The following is an 18,293-nucleotide window of genomic DNA, read 5'->3' on the forward strand; positions in this document are numbered from 1 at the left end:
GAAACAGGAGTTTGAGAAGGAGCACGCTTTATTAGGGACAGAGCACTGCACGTGACCAACAGATGAAGGCAGCCTCGGGGGCATCCTACACGTCACACTCAAAAAGGTACACAGGAGATTTTGCTAATAAGAAAGATCAACTGGAACATGGGTTCCTCTGGGCAACTACCCCAACCTCCCATCCCTTCAAGGGGTCGGGACAACCCCAATCATTTCCTTGAAGGCAGCTGTGGTCCGCTAGAGATACAGTCCCTCAGGGGTGCCTTCTTGTTTTTTATAAAGAACATTTTCTTTAGATTTCTTGAAGTCTTCATTTGTTACTTTCATTCTACGTTCTCTCAAGGCCATCAGACCAGCTTCTGTACAGATTGCCTGTAAGAAAGAACAGTATGTTCAGAAAGGGAAATACTTATTAGTATTCTATCAATTCGAGAGCTACTTTGAAATAAGGTGTAAGACAGACTAAACAAATTGCTTAAACTTTCTAATTACTTTCTCAGAGGATCTGAGGTGGCTTTGAGAACGAGGACTGGCTCACATTGTAACCAGTGGGGTGGCCTGGTGAGGGAGTTCTCAATGCTCCACTCGTTACAGAGAGCCACATTCCTTCCTGGGCACCAGATGCAATTATACCAGGACACTAAGAGGCAACAGAGCATCCATCCAGTTCATTTACCCATGGTCAGAAGAGAACATGTATTCTGGCTAATTGTAAGTCTTAGGACAGTATTTACTGTGATACATTTTTCAGTCATCACTTGCCAAAAGTAAAACAAGAACCCACTCAACATCATGTGACAGAAACACAATCCTGGCATTGAATTTTCTATCTGGTTATGGCCCTCAGGATATTTCAAATGGTTCAGCAAAAAAGAAAGTGTATTTATGAACAAAAGATAAAGCAAAGCAGTAAAATGGTAACATTTGATAAATCAAGGTGATGGGTATACTGGTATTTACTACTGTTGCAACTTTTCTGAAGACTTCAAATTTTTCAAAATACAAAGTTGGTGTAAAATTTTAAAATGAAATTGCATTTTTTTTTTTTTAAAGATTTTGACAGTGAGAGAGGGAACACAGGGGGGAGTGGGAGAGGAAGAAGCAGGCTCCCCACCGAGCAGGGAGCCTGATGGGAGGCGGTCCTGGAATCATGAACTGAGCCAAAGGCACATGCTTAACAAATGAGCCACCCAGGAGCCCAAAATAATTTCAATTTTAAAAAGAGCTTTTACAGGGCACCTGGGTGGCTCAGTCAGTTGGGTGTCTGTCTGCCTTCGGTGTGGGTCATGGTCTTGGGGTCCTGGGATCGAGCCCCACGTCGGGCTCCCTGCTTAGTGGGGAGTCTGCTTCTCCCTCTCCCTCTGCTTCCCCTGCTTGTGCGCACGCGCTCTCTCTGACGAATGGAATCTTAAAAAAAAAAAAGCTTTTACTCACCAACACAGACACTAACCTAGTTCTGTGTTGGTGAGTAAAAGTTCTATGGAGGCCAAGGATACGCATCTCAGTGTAGGCACCAGCGTGAAAAGGCCCCACGGGTGCTGTCCTGACCTGACTGTGGCACTTACACCTGACAAAAACCCAGGTCCCCACAGAAAGAGCAGGACGGACCCAGATTCGGTGCTGCCAGGCCTTGCACTTGTGTGTGCGCGCGCTCTCACACTCTCACACATATACACACACACACACACACACACACACGCGCAAAACTGAGAGGTACAACCCAACCCAGGTTCTCACCTTGATGTCGGCACCGGAGAGGTCATCTTTAGCCATGATCAAGTCATCCAGGGTCACATCATCGGCCAGTGTCATCCTGCTTGTGTGGATCTGAAAGATGCGCTTTTTAGTCTTTTCGTCGGGTAGGGGGAACTCAATTTTCCTGTCAATGCGACCTGTGGGTAGAAAAGGTTTCCAGTCACAGCCCTGCATAGCCCCCAGGCGGGCCTGAGCCTGTGTCCTCACTCACGCTGTTTCAGTCACATGGGTCCAAATCCTGAAAAGTGAACATCCTTCCTGTAGTTTGTAAATGTCTACATTTGAATTCATCCCATTTAAAAGAAATCCTCTCTGCTCTGGTACCCCTAGAAATAAAGGAATGGCTCCTGAATGGCCTATATAGTGGAAAAAGAGCATGTTAAAAACATTACAAAAGCATAAACAAATTAGCTACTGTTGCTTCCTGGTGTGACCTGAATGTAAAAAAATGAACCTGAGTTAGCATATGAATTATTCCTTCAGAAAAAAGAATATCCATTACGGGAAAGAGAAAAAATCACAACTTAAGATTGGAATTAAAAGGGCCACGCTACACCCACTGCATCATGTCCTCGCTTAACCACGACCTCGGGGGACACTGTTTTTAGTAAGTTACTCTGCACTTCAATCATGTATTTGCCTTGATATGTATCATTCTTAAATCCCCTGCCCGTGCACTTAAACACAGTCACACATAAACACAGTAGCTGTCCCTGATGGAACAAGCAATCTGACCTGGTCTGATAAGGGCCGGATCCAAAGTCTCTATTCGGTTTGTGGCCATAATAACTTTCACGTCACCCCTTGAATCAAATCCATCCAACTGGTTCAGCAGTTCCAACATTGTTCGCTGAATTTCTCTCTCACCACCAGAATTTGAGTCATATCTTTGAAAAAGAAGAGTGAAAACCTAACTGATCTGCTGAAGGGGAAATGACAGAAACGCCTCTGACTCAAATTCTGACGCCCTCAATTCTAGCAACAAAATCATGCCCTCCCAATTGCCAGATTATGTTGTTTAAATTGTAGAAATTTTCATGCCCGAGATTATATCATTAATTAGTTCAGTCTCCCATGTTTGCTATCTGAGCCCCCAACCCTACCGGGAGCTCCTTAAGGGCAGAGGCTTGTGTACAGTGGCTGTATCCCTAAAGTCTAGATGAGGCCTGGCTCTGCCTCAGGACACAGTTGCAGACGAATCTCCAGGCAGTCACAACTCCTGGGTGGTGGTTACCTGGCACCTGGGAGAGAGGAGCCTAAAGCACCCAGAGCACCATGTATGGTAGGAACTGTGGCAAACCCACATGCAGGCCATACAGGGAGTACTTGATCATTCTCAGAGAAGAGCTCCGGGGTTTTTATCTCTGCTCAACACAAAGTAAGAGAGAAGTGTACCTCTTTGTTCCAATGGCATCAATTTCATCAATAAACACGATGGATGGTGCGTGTTCTTCCGCAACTCGAAACAATTCCCGAACGAGTTTGGGTCCGTCACCTAGGTACTTCTGAATAAGTTCAGAGCCAACCACTCTCAAGAAAGTGGCTGAGGTTTGGTTTGCTACTGCTTTGGCTAATAAGGTTTTACCTATTTTATATTTAAAAAGAAAAAGAGAAAAAAAAAACCCTTAAGTGCTGTTTTAACTTAAAAACTTACTTAAATGGGCATCAGAAATGGGCAGATCCCTGTGACTGAAAAGGCATACCCCTATTCAGGGGTCTTAACATTCTCCGAGGCAGGTAAGAGAAAATCGAGGAAAAACCTAAATAACGTTTTGATTATTTTTAACTATCTTCCTAATTCTCCATTACAATGTCAGAAAGTACATTTTACTGGGTTATTCAGAGTTGCATAGATTATTAACCTGACCCATGCAACCAGGGTTAGAGATCCAAACTCAATTCCTATGAAACTATCCGTGATGGGAAAATGGCCTGGGAACCCTAGGTCTGACCTAAGGAAACACACTCTGATCTGGAGCACCAGGCCGGCGATCCCTGAGGCTGAGAGTCACGGCTGTGCTGGGTGGGCTTGCCTAGGGCTCAGCTTAGACAGGACCAGCTCCCGATGAAGCCCACAACTGAGAACTATTGAAAACTCTTAGAGACTTCTCAGTCTCTGGTGTGCCCTCGTGAGGATTGTTCCTCTCAGGGATGAGCTCAAACATTTCCAATCCTGCTCCATTCCTTGATATTTCTATTTCAGGTCAAATACAAGAGCTGTGGCAGCCACCCTGTGAACTTTAGGGCTAGAAGACCTTGACCCCTTTGTTGTGAGGACATGGGCACAGGGCCAAGCAGTGGCATCAGGACACGGGCAGCTAGAGGCAGAGCCCATAAAGGACCAAGCTTAGGCCTGCAGGGCGGGAGGGGGCAGAGGCTGCTGGTGAGTGACACGGAAGACTTAGTTCAAGTGGGAAGGAGGACAAGACACTAAGCTTTGAGACAAAACGTCGCAGGAGGAGGGGCAGGTGTGGGGGCTCAGAAGCATGGACTTCTCCCTGATACTACCAGTGAGGTGTGGTGAACGGAAGACGAAAAGGACCTCCTAAGCGGATGGCCTCTGAGTCCAGGAGCAGCCACGGCCAGCCGCTGGGACACTTAAGTAGCTGGCGGGACCACCGAGCCAGGCTCTTCCTCCTCCAGACGGCCTGCCACCCTGTGCCTCGCCCCGCATCAGTCCCTGGCCGTGCACGTGCACCAAAGGCGGCCCCCAGCTGCACCTCCAGCCCCACTACGGGCTCAACTCCCAGAGCTCCTGCGGCCTTGGGCTAGTCACTGGCCTCTCTGAATTTCCTGGCCTGTAAGATGATGAGCTGCAAAAAAGCTCCACGCCTCTCAGTTCAGTCGTCTCCCAGTGCCTCCACTGTGGGCAATCTTCAGTGATGCCTTCACTCAACTGTGCTTCCTTTGGAATTTACATGGCAGTGAACTGCTAAGTCCTGGACTGTACAACTTATTCAGGTCAGCTAATTGCATAATGAACCAAATGTACATTTTTACCTGCATCTCTTCATCCAGTATTCTATTCATTCAGTACAGTGGACCAGAGTATGAACCCAATCTGAACAGCACAGAATAGCTTTTTAAATCTGTGGTTCTCCACCATGGCTCTGATACCCAGCCACACTCCAGATGAACAGATCAGAATTTTTAGGGATGGGAGCAGGCATCGGTATTTTTTAAAGCTCCAAAGTGATTCCAATGTACAGCCAAGGTTGAGCATCCCGGTTGGTGTCTTACAAACTATTTTTAATAGACTCACATTACTCTTATGAATACTTGAAAGTCTTATGTTTTATAGCATATAAATCTAATATATTGAAGTACAGAGAGGAGTCCTAAGAAACTATAAATACTAATCCACTGAGCAGGCATTTGGGGGATGGGGTTTACCTACTGGTGCTTATTTTTTGTTGCAATTCCTACTATTGTTTTTAACACATTAAATCTATTAAGTCTACAATTTCAAGTCCAAGGTAATTCAGTTTTTTAGCATCTACTCTACAGATAAATACACTTTTATGTAATAGGTACATTTCCATATTTACTCAGAAAATGTCCAAAATGTTTAGAAAACCTTGTTTTAAACTAAGGAATGGTGGCATCCTTACTCAAGAATTAAATAATTATAACAAACTAATGCACAGCTCAAGAGATTAGCTGAACGCCCAGAAAGTGTCAAACACAGACCATACGTACCTGTGCCAGGTGGACCATAGAGAATGACCCCTTTTGGGGGCTTTATACCCATCTCTTCATAATATTCAGGATGAGTGAGAGGAAGCTCCACAGATTCCTATTGAAAACAAATACTTGGTAAAAATGAAATGCTTTGTCCCTAGAATTATCAGATCCATGAATTGGCATCCTGGACATATCTCACTTTCAACAACAATAAGCTAAAATGTCACTTACTCTTGTTAGAGACAATATGCTTGACTTCATCTAGCAGCAGGGACAGACAAGAGAACATCTGTCCTCCCTGAGTTCCCCTTCCTATTGCACTCAGTTTCCCTCTCACTTTCTCATAGAAGTCAGCCTTGAGCAACATTTAAGCTCGTCCTGAGCAGAAGGAACTTAAAGTGAAAATACACCATTTTCAGTTAAACTACAGACCGGAGCTGGCAAGACTTTCTGATTGCTGTTACACCAACAGACATGATGGCTACTTCCCAGCTGTCTGCGAGGTCACTGGCGGTGACCAGTGACAGCTCTGCATGACCCCCTACAGATGAGATGGCTGGCTCACAGCCAACCTAAAAGACCACTTCCCTTCACCCCACACATCACTGGAGGTTTCCAGATAGCCCCAGCTGAAGTCAACACAAACAGAAACATTATATATCCACACAGATAATAAGTAAACGTTGCACCTAAAAAGGACGAAGCTGCAGCTGCTGCACGAACAATCATACAATTTGTTGTTTCTATTATCTAACTCAGATTAACAAATACAATACTCCACGATTGGCAAGCTCTGAGTCAGTTACTGGTTTGATCACTAAAGAAAAAAACAAAATATGCACAATAACTCTAAGCACCCTAAATGAGACTGCAGTAAGAAACCAAAAATCTAGAAACCCAAAGCTGGTTCTTAGACTTACCTTAATTTCCTGGATTTGGTTGTCCAACCCCCCAATATCAGCATAGGTTTCCTGGGGCGCCTTTTCTACCTTCATCACTGTGACCAAGGGATCCGTGTCATCCATGAGCACCCCTATGACAGCATGCACCTAACAGAGAACATTAAGTTTTAATGCAGAAATGTGAGGTTCACGTAATCCATTCACAGCAAAACAACGCCAATCGCAGAGCGGCACAAATGGACAGATCTGAGAGGAAGGAGAAAGCACTCCTAGGGACTTAGAGACCATCAACTTGCCTTGTGGTTGAGCAGGACAGAGCAGCCTGGTTCCAGCAGATCCTTGTCTACAAAGGAAAGAATGCTGACGTAGTGTTCTGAGCCCACAGATGTAGACACGATGGCATGATTGTCATCAATGATCTCTTCCAAGGTTCCTACTGACATTGGGGTCCCCCTCAGATCATCCACCTTAGATCTTTCCTCCTATGTAAGAATACGCCATGAAGGAAAAGCAGATTAGACCTAAAAAGCAGATGAGGCTGATAGTTTTACTAGATTTTACTACATTTACAAAGCAGATGATGCTTTTAAAAGGCAGCCAGTCCGAATGGGTCAACTACTTGAATTTCATTTATTCACTGAATTCCATTTAGTACTGAAAACTGTTAATTTGTAAAACAAAAGTTACAGTAATTTCTCAATTACCTCTTGCTTTTCTTCTAAAGGCTTCATTTGTTCCTGATTTCTAATGAACTCTTCCTCCATGAGAAGATAGTCTTTAATTCTCTCTAACTTCAATAATTTTAACCGGCACTGAGTGTGAGGTGTCACTGTAATTAAAAAGAAAGTTTTATTCTATTTGGAGCTTTAAGTTTGCAATTAATTAAGTTCGTTCTTAAGGAAAAAAGGTTAACACTTAAACTGATTTTAGTTGAACAGACGGAAAAATTCAAGGTTTGGTGACCATAAGTAAGCAGGTGCCTAGATGCTAAGGGAAAAGGAACTTTGGCAGTTGTAAGCAAGCAGGTAAAAACAGGGACGAGGTCTGAATGACATCTGCTAAGTGAACTGTAAGAAAAAAAGAACTCAACAATCCCAAAGATGGTTTGCTTTGGTTTTTGATTCCCCATCTGTGTTAATAAAAATAGGTACAAGTGCTGTCCGGTCAGAATACATTGCTACAGGCGAGCTTAGGAATCCACCCCTGGGAGAACTGTGAAATATTGGTGATATTAACATACGTGGCAAGCATTTTTTCCATACTCTTTTGCATTGTTTCTTTTGGCTTAAAGTCTCAAAAAATGTCAGTCTTTTCCTTTGTGGTTTCTGGGTTTCTTCAAAATGTCTCTCCTTCCCTAAGGTTAAATATATTCCTAATTTTTCATTTATTTATTTTCATATCTGTAATCCATCTGGCAAAAAGCAAGGGGTCTAATTTCATTTTCTCTCAATAGCAAATAAAGATGACAGCCATTTATGTTAAACAACTCACCCTCTCCCCAGAGAACTCAAACATCACCTTTACCATACACTCATTATCCATGTAACTCGACTGTTTTCGGACTCCTGTGCTCTTCTGGCAATCTGATGACCTATTCTTTACCGATACCATATTGATTCATTATGGTAGATTAATGGCATGTTTTTCGTTGTCTGGCTCCCTTCATCCTTAACCAAGCAATATTTTAAAAATTATTTCATCTCAGCAGGAAGAGACTTGTTTAGATGGGGGTGGGGGAGGTTATGTGAGCCTCAGTGATGAGAAGCAGGCAGCCATGGGAAGGACTGGGGGAGAACATTTTTTTAAAGATTTATTTATTTTTAGAGAGCACAGGGGAAGGGGGAGGAGAGGGGCAGAGAGAGAGAATAGACTCCCAGCTGAGTGCAGAGCCCAACATGGGGTTTGATCCCATGACCCTGAGATCATGACCTGAGCTGAAATCAAGAGTCAGATGCTTAACCCACTGAGCCACCCAGGCACCCCAAGGGAAGAACATTTTTAAGCAAAGGGCAAAAGTCCTAATGTGTGAGTTATCTCGGGTGGCTCAGTTGCTTAAGCATCCAACTCTTGATTTTGGCTCAGGTCATGATCTCAGGGTCGTGAGATCAAGCCCCCATGTCCGGCTCTGCACTGGGCATGGAGCCTGCTTGATTCTCTCTCTCCCCCCCCGCCCCTCCCCACCCTGCCTCCACATCCCCACCTGTGCACGTGTGCTCATTCTCTCTCTCTCTCAAAAAAAAAAAAAAAAAAGTCCTAATGTGCATAAGAGTCAAAGAACACAAGGCAGGGCTGTGTGAACAAAGAGCAAGGGGAATGGCAGGGGCTTGGCCTGGGTCAGGTCACCCGGTCTGAGGTTTAGTCTATGTCCAGTACGAAGTCATTGAAACAGTTTGTTCATATATCACAATACGTGAATTCCAACACAATGGCATTCCATTTCTTCATGGAAAAAGTGTGTTTCTAAGTTATTCAAGCTCAACCTGAGTTTTCTAACCTAAAACTACGCTTTTCAAACATTAGAGGAGCCGGTTAAAGGAAATTAGTGGAATTTCTTTTTTTTTTTATTAGTGGAGTTTCTTAAAGTAAGACACAGCTGTATACTTTTTGTACGCTGCTAAAACTAAACTATAGCTTTTATTCCAGTGTCCTGGAGTGCCACACAGAAGAGTCAGAGCTTCAGCCACCCCATTTCTTGCCTCCATATTCAGATCTCTAAGCTACATACACACAGACAGTTCCCAATGGAATCAAGAGACAGCAAGGAGGGACTGTGTCATTACCCAGTGGCAGTTTGCTGGCAGCATCTGGTCCCTTTGTTTTCTTCTTCTTTTTCCCCACTCTAGTTGGCACAGGAGGTTCATATTTCTTTTTCTTGTCCTTGAATTTTTAGAAGAGCAGGAAAAACAAAAACCACACAAATCATATCAAAACACAAACTTCTTTCTGTAGGACCATCATCTATTTCTAGTGGCTGTAATTTTCCTTATCTTTCAGAATGCTATTAAAAACTGTCTTTTTAAAAATTAAAACTAGTTGGGTGGCTCAGTCAGTTAAGCGTCTGACTCTTGGTTTTGGCTCAGGATCATGAGATAGAGCCCTACATTGGGCTCCGTGCTCATCAGGGAGTGTTTCTCTCTCTCTCTCTCTTTCTGCCCCTTCCCCTGCTCTGTCTCTCTTTCTCTCTCAAATAACTAAAATCTTTAAAAAACAAAGTAGGTATTACATTCCTGCAATTTTAATTGGTGAACGTAACTGATCTTTCTCTTTATAATACACAGTGATGGTTATTCAATAAGGACTAGAGGTCAGAATTCAGAATTATATACCAAAAGTTTGAGCTGAGATAATTTGAGACAATTCTTCACATCTGAAGAAATTAAACACTAAAATTACAGGCAACTTAACACTTCATAATGTTATTTTATACATTTAAAAACCATTAATTCATAACTACTTACCTGACAGGTCAATAATCTTTTCTAAAACATGAAGAAGACACTGAACCTGTAGGCCAGGCTGGGTAAATAACTACAGGATCACTTATTTTGCATTTTCAAAGTCACGAATCCCCAAAGAACTTCTTAACTGAGATCTAGGATATGTTCCACGATTGACTTGCATCACAGACCTATCTGGCTTATTTACCTTGTCATCCTTCTTGCCACCTCCAGGGCCATGACCACCACTCTGACTCTGACCCTGAAAAAAGAAATCAGAGGTATACATTCAGAATATGATCACTTCAAAAGAACATCCTTTTTATTTTCCTGATTCTAAGACACCAAGACTTCCCCCTCATTTTAACATCTCTGAACTTAAGGTGTACCCTGTAGTCAACACGTACATTTAGCATGGCAGAATTTTTTTTTTCCTGAAAAGCTGTTAGTTTCCTTGCAACTGATTGCATCTTAAATCAAGGACGATTCTATTAAAAATCTGATGTAACATCTGTATCATGAGGAGGCTGGGATTCTAAGACTACCCCTTTGTGAGGGGAAAATATAGAGCTTGACATTCTTTATTATAAAACTACTTGATTGGGCGCCTGGGTGGCTCAGTTGGTTAAGCGACTGCCTTCAGCGCAGGTCATGATCCTGCAGTCCCAGGATGGAGTCCCGCATCAGGGTCCCTGCTCAGCAGGGAGTCTGCTTCTCCCTTTGACCCTCCCCCCTCTCATGTGCTCTCTCTCTCTCATTCTCTCTCTCAAATAAATAAAATCTTAAAAAAAATAAAAAAACTACTTGACTGAGTATATTTCATGAAATTAGGCCATCAAAGCTAAATAATTTTACCTATTCAACAATCATTTATCAGTCATTTACTCCTTATTAAGATCACACCAAGACTCAGGAGACTTTCCTTTCAATATCAACTTATATACCTCCCATCTTTAAAGCCTGGGGCTCTCAGGCAGGTCTTTCTTGCCAACCTGAAAAGCAGAATCACTTTAAAGTATCAAGAATTCAGTGTGTTAATAAGCTCATGGGATTCTGGACTTTAAAACAGACCACTCAGTTACAGGGCAATACTTAACACCGAACAGAATCTCAAAAATGATAGCATTTTAAGTAATAGTGAACTTACCTGAATAAAGGGGCCCCTTTATTCCCCTCAAATCACTTACACATAAGCACTTCTAAATTAATACACTGCCAGCTTAATTATCAAGACAGAACAACCATATCATGGTTACCTAAAAGAGTTAGGGTCAAATATATTTCCCTACATGCAGGATTCTTCAAATTTTGTGCTTTACTCTGAAGAAGGTATTTAAGAGCTCTGAGAAATTTTGGTTAACAGAATTAGTTATACTGCAATAGGCTGTTCAAATTATAGGCCTTTAACAAGTACTTACTTCTACCTCCTAAAGAAATTTGCTGTTGGCTGGGGCAGCTAATGTTTGTGGGTTTCTTACTATGTGACTAAGTCTATACTAGACATTTTCCTTCACTATCTCATTAATTCTACACCATCCTTCAAGGTAGGGTTCATTATTCCCACTTTCTAGATGAGGAACTGCAACAAGCCTAAGAACATGGGCTATGGAATTAGATGCATCCAGGTTTCAATTCTGACTCCATCACTAATAGGCTATGTCACCTCAGGTAAGTCAGGTCACCTCCCTGAGCCCTGGCACCCGTAACTGGAAAGTGGGGATGACACTAGCTCCCGTTACTGAAAATGAGGTAATGCACATAAACCACTCAGCATTTGTGTGACTCAAAGTAACTACTAGCAATACACTGTTATTGGTGAATTATCCAATTATCCAGGACTCTAGCCTCCCAACTGAGATTCCCACAACAGTTTCTCCCCTCACCAATCCAGCTATTACCTTTTAAAACAAAGAGCTAATCCTTTCATTCTCCTCAAAAACCTTCAACATTTATGTGTAATGTATCATGATGGTGTAGCATTTATGGTGTAATGTCCAAACTTTTTACAGTGGCATACCTGGCTCTTGCCAAACTGGCTGCGACTGACCCTTCCCACGTTCATCTACCTTTCTCATGATCCTGCAGGTCTGGCCCCACAGGAGGACATTTTCCTGAACAGGTCCCAAACTTCTTCGTGTGTGGGGCATTTTACATGATGTTTCTCAGTCTCCAATAACAGTAAGAAATATACCCATTATTAAGGCCTTACTATATGGCAAGCAGTGTACGTTCTCACGGTATCATCTCGTTTAATTCTTACAGACACCATGAGGTTGGTACTATCATTACCTCTAGTTTACGGATAAGGAAACCAAGGCCCAGAGATGTTAACTGACTTGCCTATTATCACAGAACTTGTCAGAGATGTGGCTGGGCATCACTCAGGTCTACTGGACGCCCATATCTGTGTGTTTCTCTACTGCATGTCCTTTAGAAAACACTAACAGGGTTTGTTGTTACAGCACAGCCACATAGTCTCAGTTTCCTCTTTGGTAAAGTGAGGATAAGAATTACTGCAAGGACTGCTGTGAAGAGTAAGAAAATGCTGGAAAATACCCTTACATTTATTGCAGCATTATTTACAGTAGCCAAGATACGGAAGCAACCTAAGTGCCCACTGATAAATGAATGGATAAAGAAGATGTGGTGTGTAATACACACAAACACAGGGATATTACTCAGCCATTAAAAAAAAAAACCACAGATCTTGCCATTGGCAACATTAATGGACCCAGAGGGTATTAAGCTAAGTGAAGTCAAACAGAGAAAGACAAATACCACATGATTTCACTCATATGCGGAATCAAAAACAAACGAAGCAGAAACAGACCCATGAACACAGAGAACTGGTGACTGCCAGAGGAAAGGGGGTGGGGGCTGGGCAAAATGGGAGAAGCGGAGTGGAAGGTACGGGCTTCCAGTTATAAAATGTGTCAGTCACAGGGATAAATGGTACAAAGGTACAGCACATACAGGGAATACAGTCAATAATATTGTGATAGCATCGTATAGTGACAGCTGGTGGCTACACTTGTGAGCACAGCATAGTATACAGACTTGTCCAGTCACTGTTGTCCACCTGAAACCAACGTAACACTGCCTCTCAGTTATACTTCAACAATAGTGCTGGAAAAGCACCTGGCACATGCTTAGAACATTATCCCAAAGTCCTCCTAAGACCTATCCCACTACACGCTCAGGCGTTCTTGATGTTCAGGATACAGGCTCAACACATTCCCATCTCAGGCCCTTTGTGCTTACTATTCCTTCTGCCTGGACCACGTTCCCCTCAGATATTTGCACAGGATACTCTCTCATTTCACTTAGATCTCTGCTGCTCAAATGTCACCTCCTCAGAGGGACCTCTGCTGACACCCTATGTAAAACAGCCACCCCCCCCATCCCGTTCCTTTCTAGGAAACAGTCCTGTAACACTGGCCATCCCGCCCATCTCTATCCCGCTCCATGTCATCATATTACACGTCTCTTTTTCGGCTTTTGTCTGCCTTGTCCAGAATGCAAGTTCCAAGAAGAAAGAGACTTCAGTAGTCATACTCACCCCCTTGTGCCCTCAGGGCCTAGAGCAAGAGCCTGCCCACCGCCCCCCCAACCCCGCCATTTGCAGATGCTCAGCAAATACCTGCTTAGTAGACTCACGAATACATGCCAGCCGTTTTTATTATTCCTAATGCACCACAGGAGCGTTCCCTCCGAGTTCCACCCGTCATAAAAGCGTCAGTCTCTAACGCTTCCTCCAAGTGCCCCACTCCGAGCGATCTTGCACGACGGCGCTCTCCCCTGCTCAGCCGGAACGAATCCCTCCCTCTCTTCAGACGCGCAGCCCTTCACCTGAGCGGCTCAGAGAGCACTCGTCCCCAGGCGCTTCGGGAGGCTCCCGCTGAAACTCCCCGCGCCGCTCTGCGGGGCCCGGGTCGGCGGAGCAGCAAAGCCGGGCGCCCTGACCCGCTCTGCCGCCCCACTAGTCAGCCCGGGGTACCCTTCGCGCCGAGCCCCGGCCCCAGGTGCCCCGGGCCAGGCCCTCTGGTCGGCCCCGGGCCGCGGCCGACCCAAGCACTGTCTCCGGGAGTCTCCGTCCCCCGAGAAGACCAGGCAGGAGAGCGGACGGACCGAATGCCTCGGGCAGCCGTCTCGTGCTCTCGTCTCGGCCGGCTCCGACCCCGTCGCGCCGCGACCACCGACCGAAACCCTTAGTCACTCACCATCTTGCTTCGGCCGCTCGAACAACCGCTGCCGGAAGTGCATCCGCCAAGGCGGCCGTCAGAAACGGAAGTTGCCGAGGGAGGCTACGGAAGCCGATAGGAACCAAATCCCTCGCGGCGGGAGTCGCGTTCGAAGGGCTTATATCGGTGGGGCAACAATGTAACTTATAAGCAAAATGTGAATCTTGTGAGTATCTTAAAAAAAATTTAAATCGGAGTTATTAGGCTATTGTCAACAATTTGGGACAATGACCTAGACGTAAAAAGAACTAAGACGACTGTGAAAATATAAAATATTTAAAATATGCAAAAATCGTAACTGTGAACTTCACTTACTGCGCCAAGAACTGGAATGGGATTTGGAACTGTGAAGTTGACATATACTTTTGGATCAACATTTAAGCCATTATTTGGTCTCTGGAATAAACATGATCATCTGAGAGTATTTCCTTGTCTAATGAGTTACCTAGATGTTTTTTTTTCCCCTTGATGATTTGTGACTTGTGATGATGCCAAATGTTGTCTCAAAATAACTAATCTTGCACCTAGTTGGTAAAGTTGATCATTTATTACATCCACCAGGACATTAGAAAGAAGGCAAGCATCCCCTTGGCCTCTGGAAACTTCCATAACAGGTGCTCAAGATGCTGCATGTTGCTGAACTGGAGAGACGAATTCTTTTTTGTTTTTTGTTGTTTGTCCTGCTCCTAATCAATTTAGGGATTTTAGTTGTGAAATGCTAAAAATATTTCACTAATTCACACACAATAGGTACAAAATATAGGAAATTACTCTTTTTCATCATCATTAAAATACTATAATAGAAAGTCTTGACACAGTTGAACTCCACTAGCAAATGTGGCGTCTACATGATACATGAAGTGGTATGACAGGTGGAGGGCAGGAGAACTCTCCCTTCCTGAATGCTGAGAGAAATGCCAGAGTTGTATGGAATGTCTAAGCAATCTGTGGGTAACCCTAAGAAGTGTAATTCCTGAGGTGGTGTCACATTCAAACAAACACAGGCTGATAATACGAAAGAAAAATCTGGAGGACCTGCATTGAGAAGGGCCTTAATGCACAGCAAACACATTCATCTCTTTTCTCCCTATTGCTGACCCTGTCAATATTCTCCACCCCATTGACAGCCAGCTCTGCAGCCCCGACTCTTGCAGCTTCCAACCTCCCCAAGGAGCAAGTGCTCCAGTCTTTCCATCCCCTTCCTGCTTCCTCTTAGCTATTCATTATGTAGATAAACTTCTCTACTCTCCTTAGTTTTAGCTGTGTTTTACCCATTTCTTGGATTTCCCTCAGAAAAGGGGCAGAGGAACTGGCCCAATCAGGGAATATCCTTTTGCCCTAGAAAAAAAGGGTGGGGCTGGGAAGATTGTATGGAATGCCCAAATCCCTCAGAAGATCATGAAGAGTCACATTAGTTACTTTTGTCTTGCTCACATGTAGAAATAATATTTTTTTTGTAATTAGACTAGGCTGTGTTTAGAATATCCAGGAATTTAAACAGTCGAATTTCACAATGTATATAGTTGCATATGTACTTTTACTTGTGTTTGAGTATGTGTGTATTCTCTGTATCTCTGTACACACACAAACACACACATGCATTGATGCCCTGCAAATATCCAAAACCAAACTTAGCATCTTCACCTAGGACCTGTTCACCCTCACGTATATTTTATCCTGGCTGATGACACCATTCAGAGACCTAAGCCAGAAGCTTCCCCTTTTCCCTCTCCCAGCCCCAGCCAGCTCAGTGGTCAAGTCTTGTTGCTCTGACTCTGTCATTTTTCATCTCACCTCTCTTTCCATCACTACCTAATTCCTACCTCATCATCCCATCTCACAATTCATTCAGCAAATACTTTCTGAGCACACCATGTGCCAGGCTCTCCTCCAGTGTCTGAGGATACTGCGGTGAACAAAAAAACAGAATTCCCTTTCCTGATGGCTTTTACAATAAACAAGTTAATAAGCATATAGCATGCTACGTGATGATAAATGCTTTGGGGAAAATTAAGTAGGGAGGAAGAATAGAGATTGTGCAGCAGTGGTGGTAGGTGCTTCTGACTTTAAATAGGATGGTATCTGAACAAAGACTCAAGGAATTAGAGAGTAAGCTATTCAGATATCTGAGGGAAAAGCTTTCTATACAGAAGGAACAGCCAGTGCAAAGGCCCTGGGGTGAGAGCTGCTAGGAATGGACACTAGAGACACCATGTGGTGAAAAACGGGGGGAAAAAAAAAGGGAAAAACAGACACCTAACTCACAACGGAGGGTCAGGGAGGGGTTAGAGCCAAAGCAATGTAACCCTATAGGGAAGAGGGCAGCAGATTTGGGTATCAGAACACTCGGGTCTGAATCTGGACTCCATCACTTACTGCTGTCTTGGTTTCCTGTGCTGCTATAAGAAATGACCACAAATTTAGTGTAGTCTTTTCTGAAAACTCCAGGGAGAATCCATTCTCTTGCCTTTTCCAGCTTTAAGAGGCCACCTACATTCCCTGGCTTGTAGCCCTTTTTCTGTGTTAAAGCCGGCAACGTTGGCCCTGCTTCTGTCCTCATGTCTCTCTCTGACTCCACTTTTGCCTCCCTCTTTCACTTTTTAAAAATTAATTTATCTATTGAGAGAGAGAGAGAACAGGGGTGGGGTGAGGAGGAACAGAAGGAGAGGACAAGCAGACTCCACACTGAGCCTGTAGCCCGAGGTGGGTCTTGGTCCCAAGACCCTGAGATCATGATCTGAGCCGAAATTAAGAATAGCACGCAGCGTCCTCGAGTGGGCAGGTCTCTGACCCTAGAATCACAGCCTTCAGCATTGAAAGTGGCTCCAAAGTTCTTCAAGTTGGGCACGTGTTAAGAGCTCCTGGAGTTTTGTTTGAACAGAGCCGACAGACACATCTCCCTCGACTTCATCTGTCTGTGGATGACGATGACATTGATTGGACAAGGGAGGGTTCCCTCATCAATTCTATTCTTATCTGTCATTTTTATAGATGCTTGGGCTGAGAACTCTTGTTCACACAAATGGGACAGGAAAGAAATTAGTAATGAAAATGTCACTCAAGTCTTCTAAGTCCTTCTGTGTCATATACCAAAGATGACATAATGACCCATTAGCAAAAGTGATTATTAGTGGTAGCTTGCATTGTCTTAAAAAAATTTTTTTTATTAACATATAATGTATTATTTGTTTCAGGGGTACAGGTCTGTGATTCATCAGTCTTACACAATTCACAGCACTCACCATAATAACTACCCTCCCCAATGTCCATCACCCAGCCACCCCGTCCCTCCTACGCCCTTCCACTCCAGCAACCCTCAGTTTGTTTCCTGAGATTAAGAGTCACTTCTGGTTTGTCTCCCTCCCCGGTTTCATCTTGTTTCAGTTTTCCCTCCCTTCCCCTATGATCCTCTGTCTTGTTTCTCAAATTCCTCATATCAGTGAGATCATATGATACTTGTCTTTCTCTGACTGACTTATTTCGCTCAGCATAATACCCTCTAGTTCCATCCACGTCATTGCAAATGGCAAGATTTCCCTTTTCTGATGGCTGCATAATATTCCATTGTATATATATACCACCTCTTCTTTATCCATTCATCTGTTGATGGACATCTAGGCTCTTCCCATAGTTTGGCTATTGTGGACATTGCTGCTATAAACATTGGGGTGCACGTATCCCTTAAGATCACTACATTTGTATCTTTGGGGTAAATACCCAGTAGTACAATTGCTGGGTCGTAGGGTAGCTCTATTTTCAACTTTTTGAGGAACCTCCATACTGTTTTCCAGAGTGGCTGCACCAGCTTGCATTCCCACCAGCAGTGTAGGAGGGTTCCCCTTTCTGCACATCCTTGCCAACATCTGTTGTTTCCTGACTTGTTAATTTTAGCCACTCTGACTGGTGTGAGGTAGTATCTTATTGAAGTTTGGATTTGGATTTCCCTGATGCCGAGTGAGCACTTTTCATGTGTCTGTTGGCCATTTAGATGTCTTCTTTCCAGAAATGTCTGTTCATGTCTTCTGCCCATTTCTTGATTGGATTATTTGTTCTTTGGGTGTTGAGTTGGATAAGTTCCTTATAGATTTTGGATACTAGCCCTTTATCTGATACGACATTTGCAAATATCTTCTCCCATTCTGTCGGTTGTCTTTTGGTTTTGTTGACTGTTTCCTTTGCTGTGCAAAAGCTTTTTATCTTGATGAAGTCCCAATAGTTCATTTTTGGCCTTGCTTCCCTTGCCTTTGGCGATGTTTCTAGGAAGAAGTTGCTGC

At 43.7% G+C, this 18,293-nt stretch overlaps 1 protein-coding gene across 1 annotated transcript; it reads right to left on the bottom strand.

Moving 5' to 3' along the window:
- Positions 1 to 10: 10 nt before the first annotated feature.
- PSMC1 (proteasome 26S subunit, ATPase 1) lies at positions 11 to 14,072 on the bottom strand. The gene is made up of 11 exons (XM_027569383.1): positions 13,999 to 14,072; positions 9,987 to 10,040; positions 9,122 to 9,218; positions 7,046 to 7,170; positions 6,638 to 6,823; positions 6,360 to 6,488; positions 5,455 to 5,551; positions 3,151 to 3,340; positions 2,491 to 2,642; positions 1,738 to 1,892; positions 11 to 372 (listed from the first exon to the last, which is right to left on the bottom strand). The coding sequence occupies exons 1-11, from the start codon at positions 13,999 to 14,001 to the stop codon at positions 238 to 240; spliced, it is 1,323 nt and encodes a 440-aa protein (XP_027425184.1). The 5' UTR covers positions 14,002 to 14,072; the 3' UTR covers positions 11 to 237.
- Between the last annotated feature and the right edge of the window lie 4,221 nt (positions 14,073 to 18,293).

Source organism: Zalophus californianus, chromosome 6, assembly GCF_009762305.2.
Source record: "Zalophus californianus isolate mZalCal1 chromosome 6, mZalCal1.pri.v2, whole genome shotgun sequence".
NCBI classification, from domain to species: domain Eukaryota; kingdom Metazoa; phylum Chordata; class Mammalia; order Carnivora; family Otariidae; genus Zalophus; species Zalophus californianus.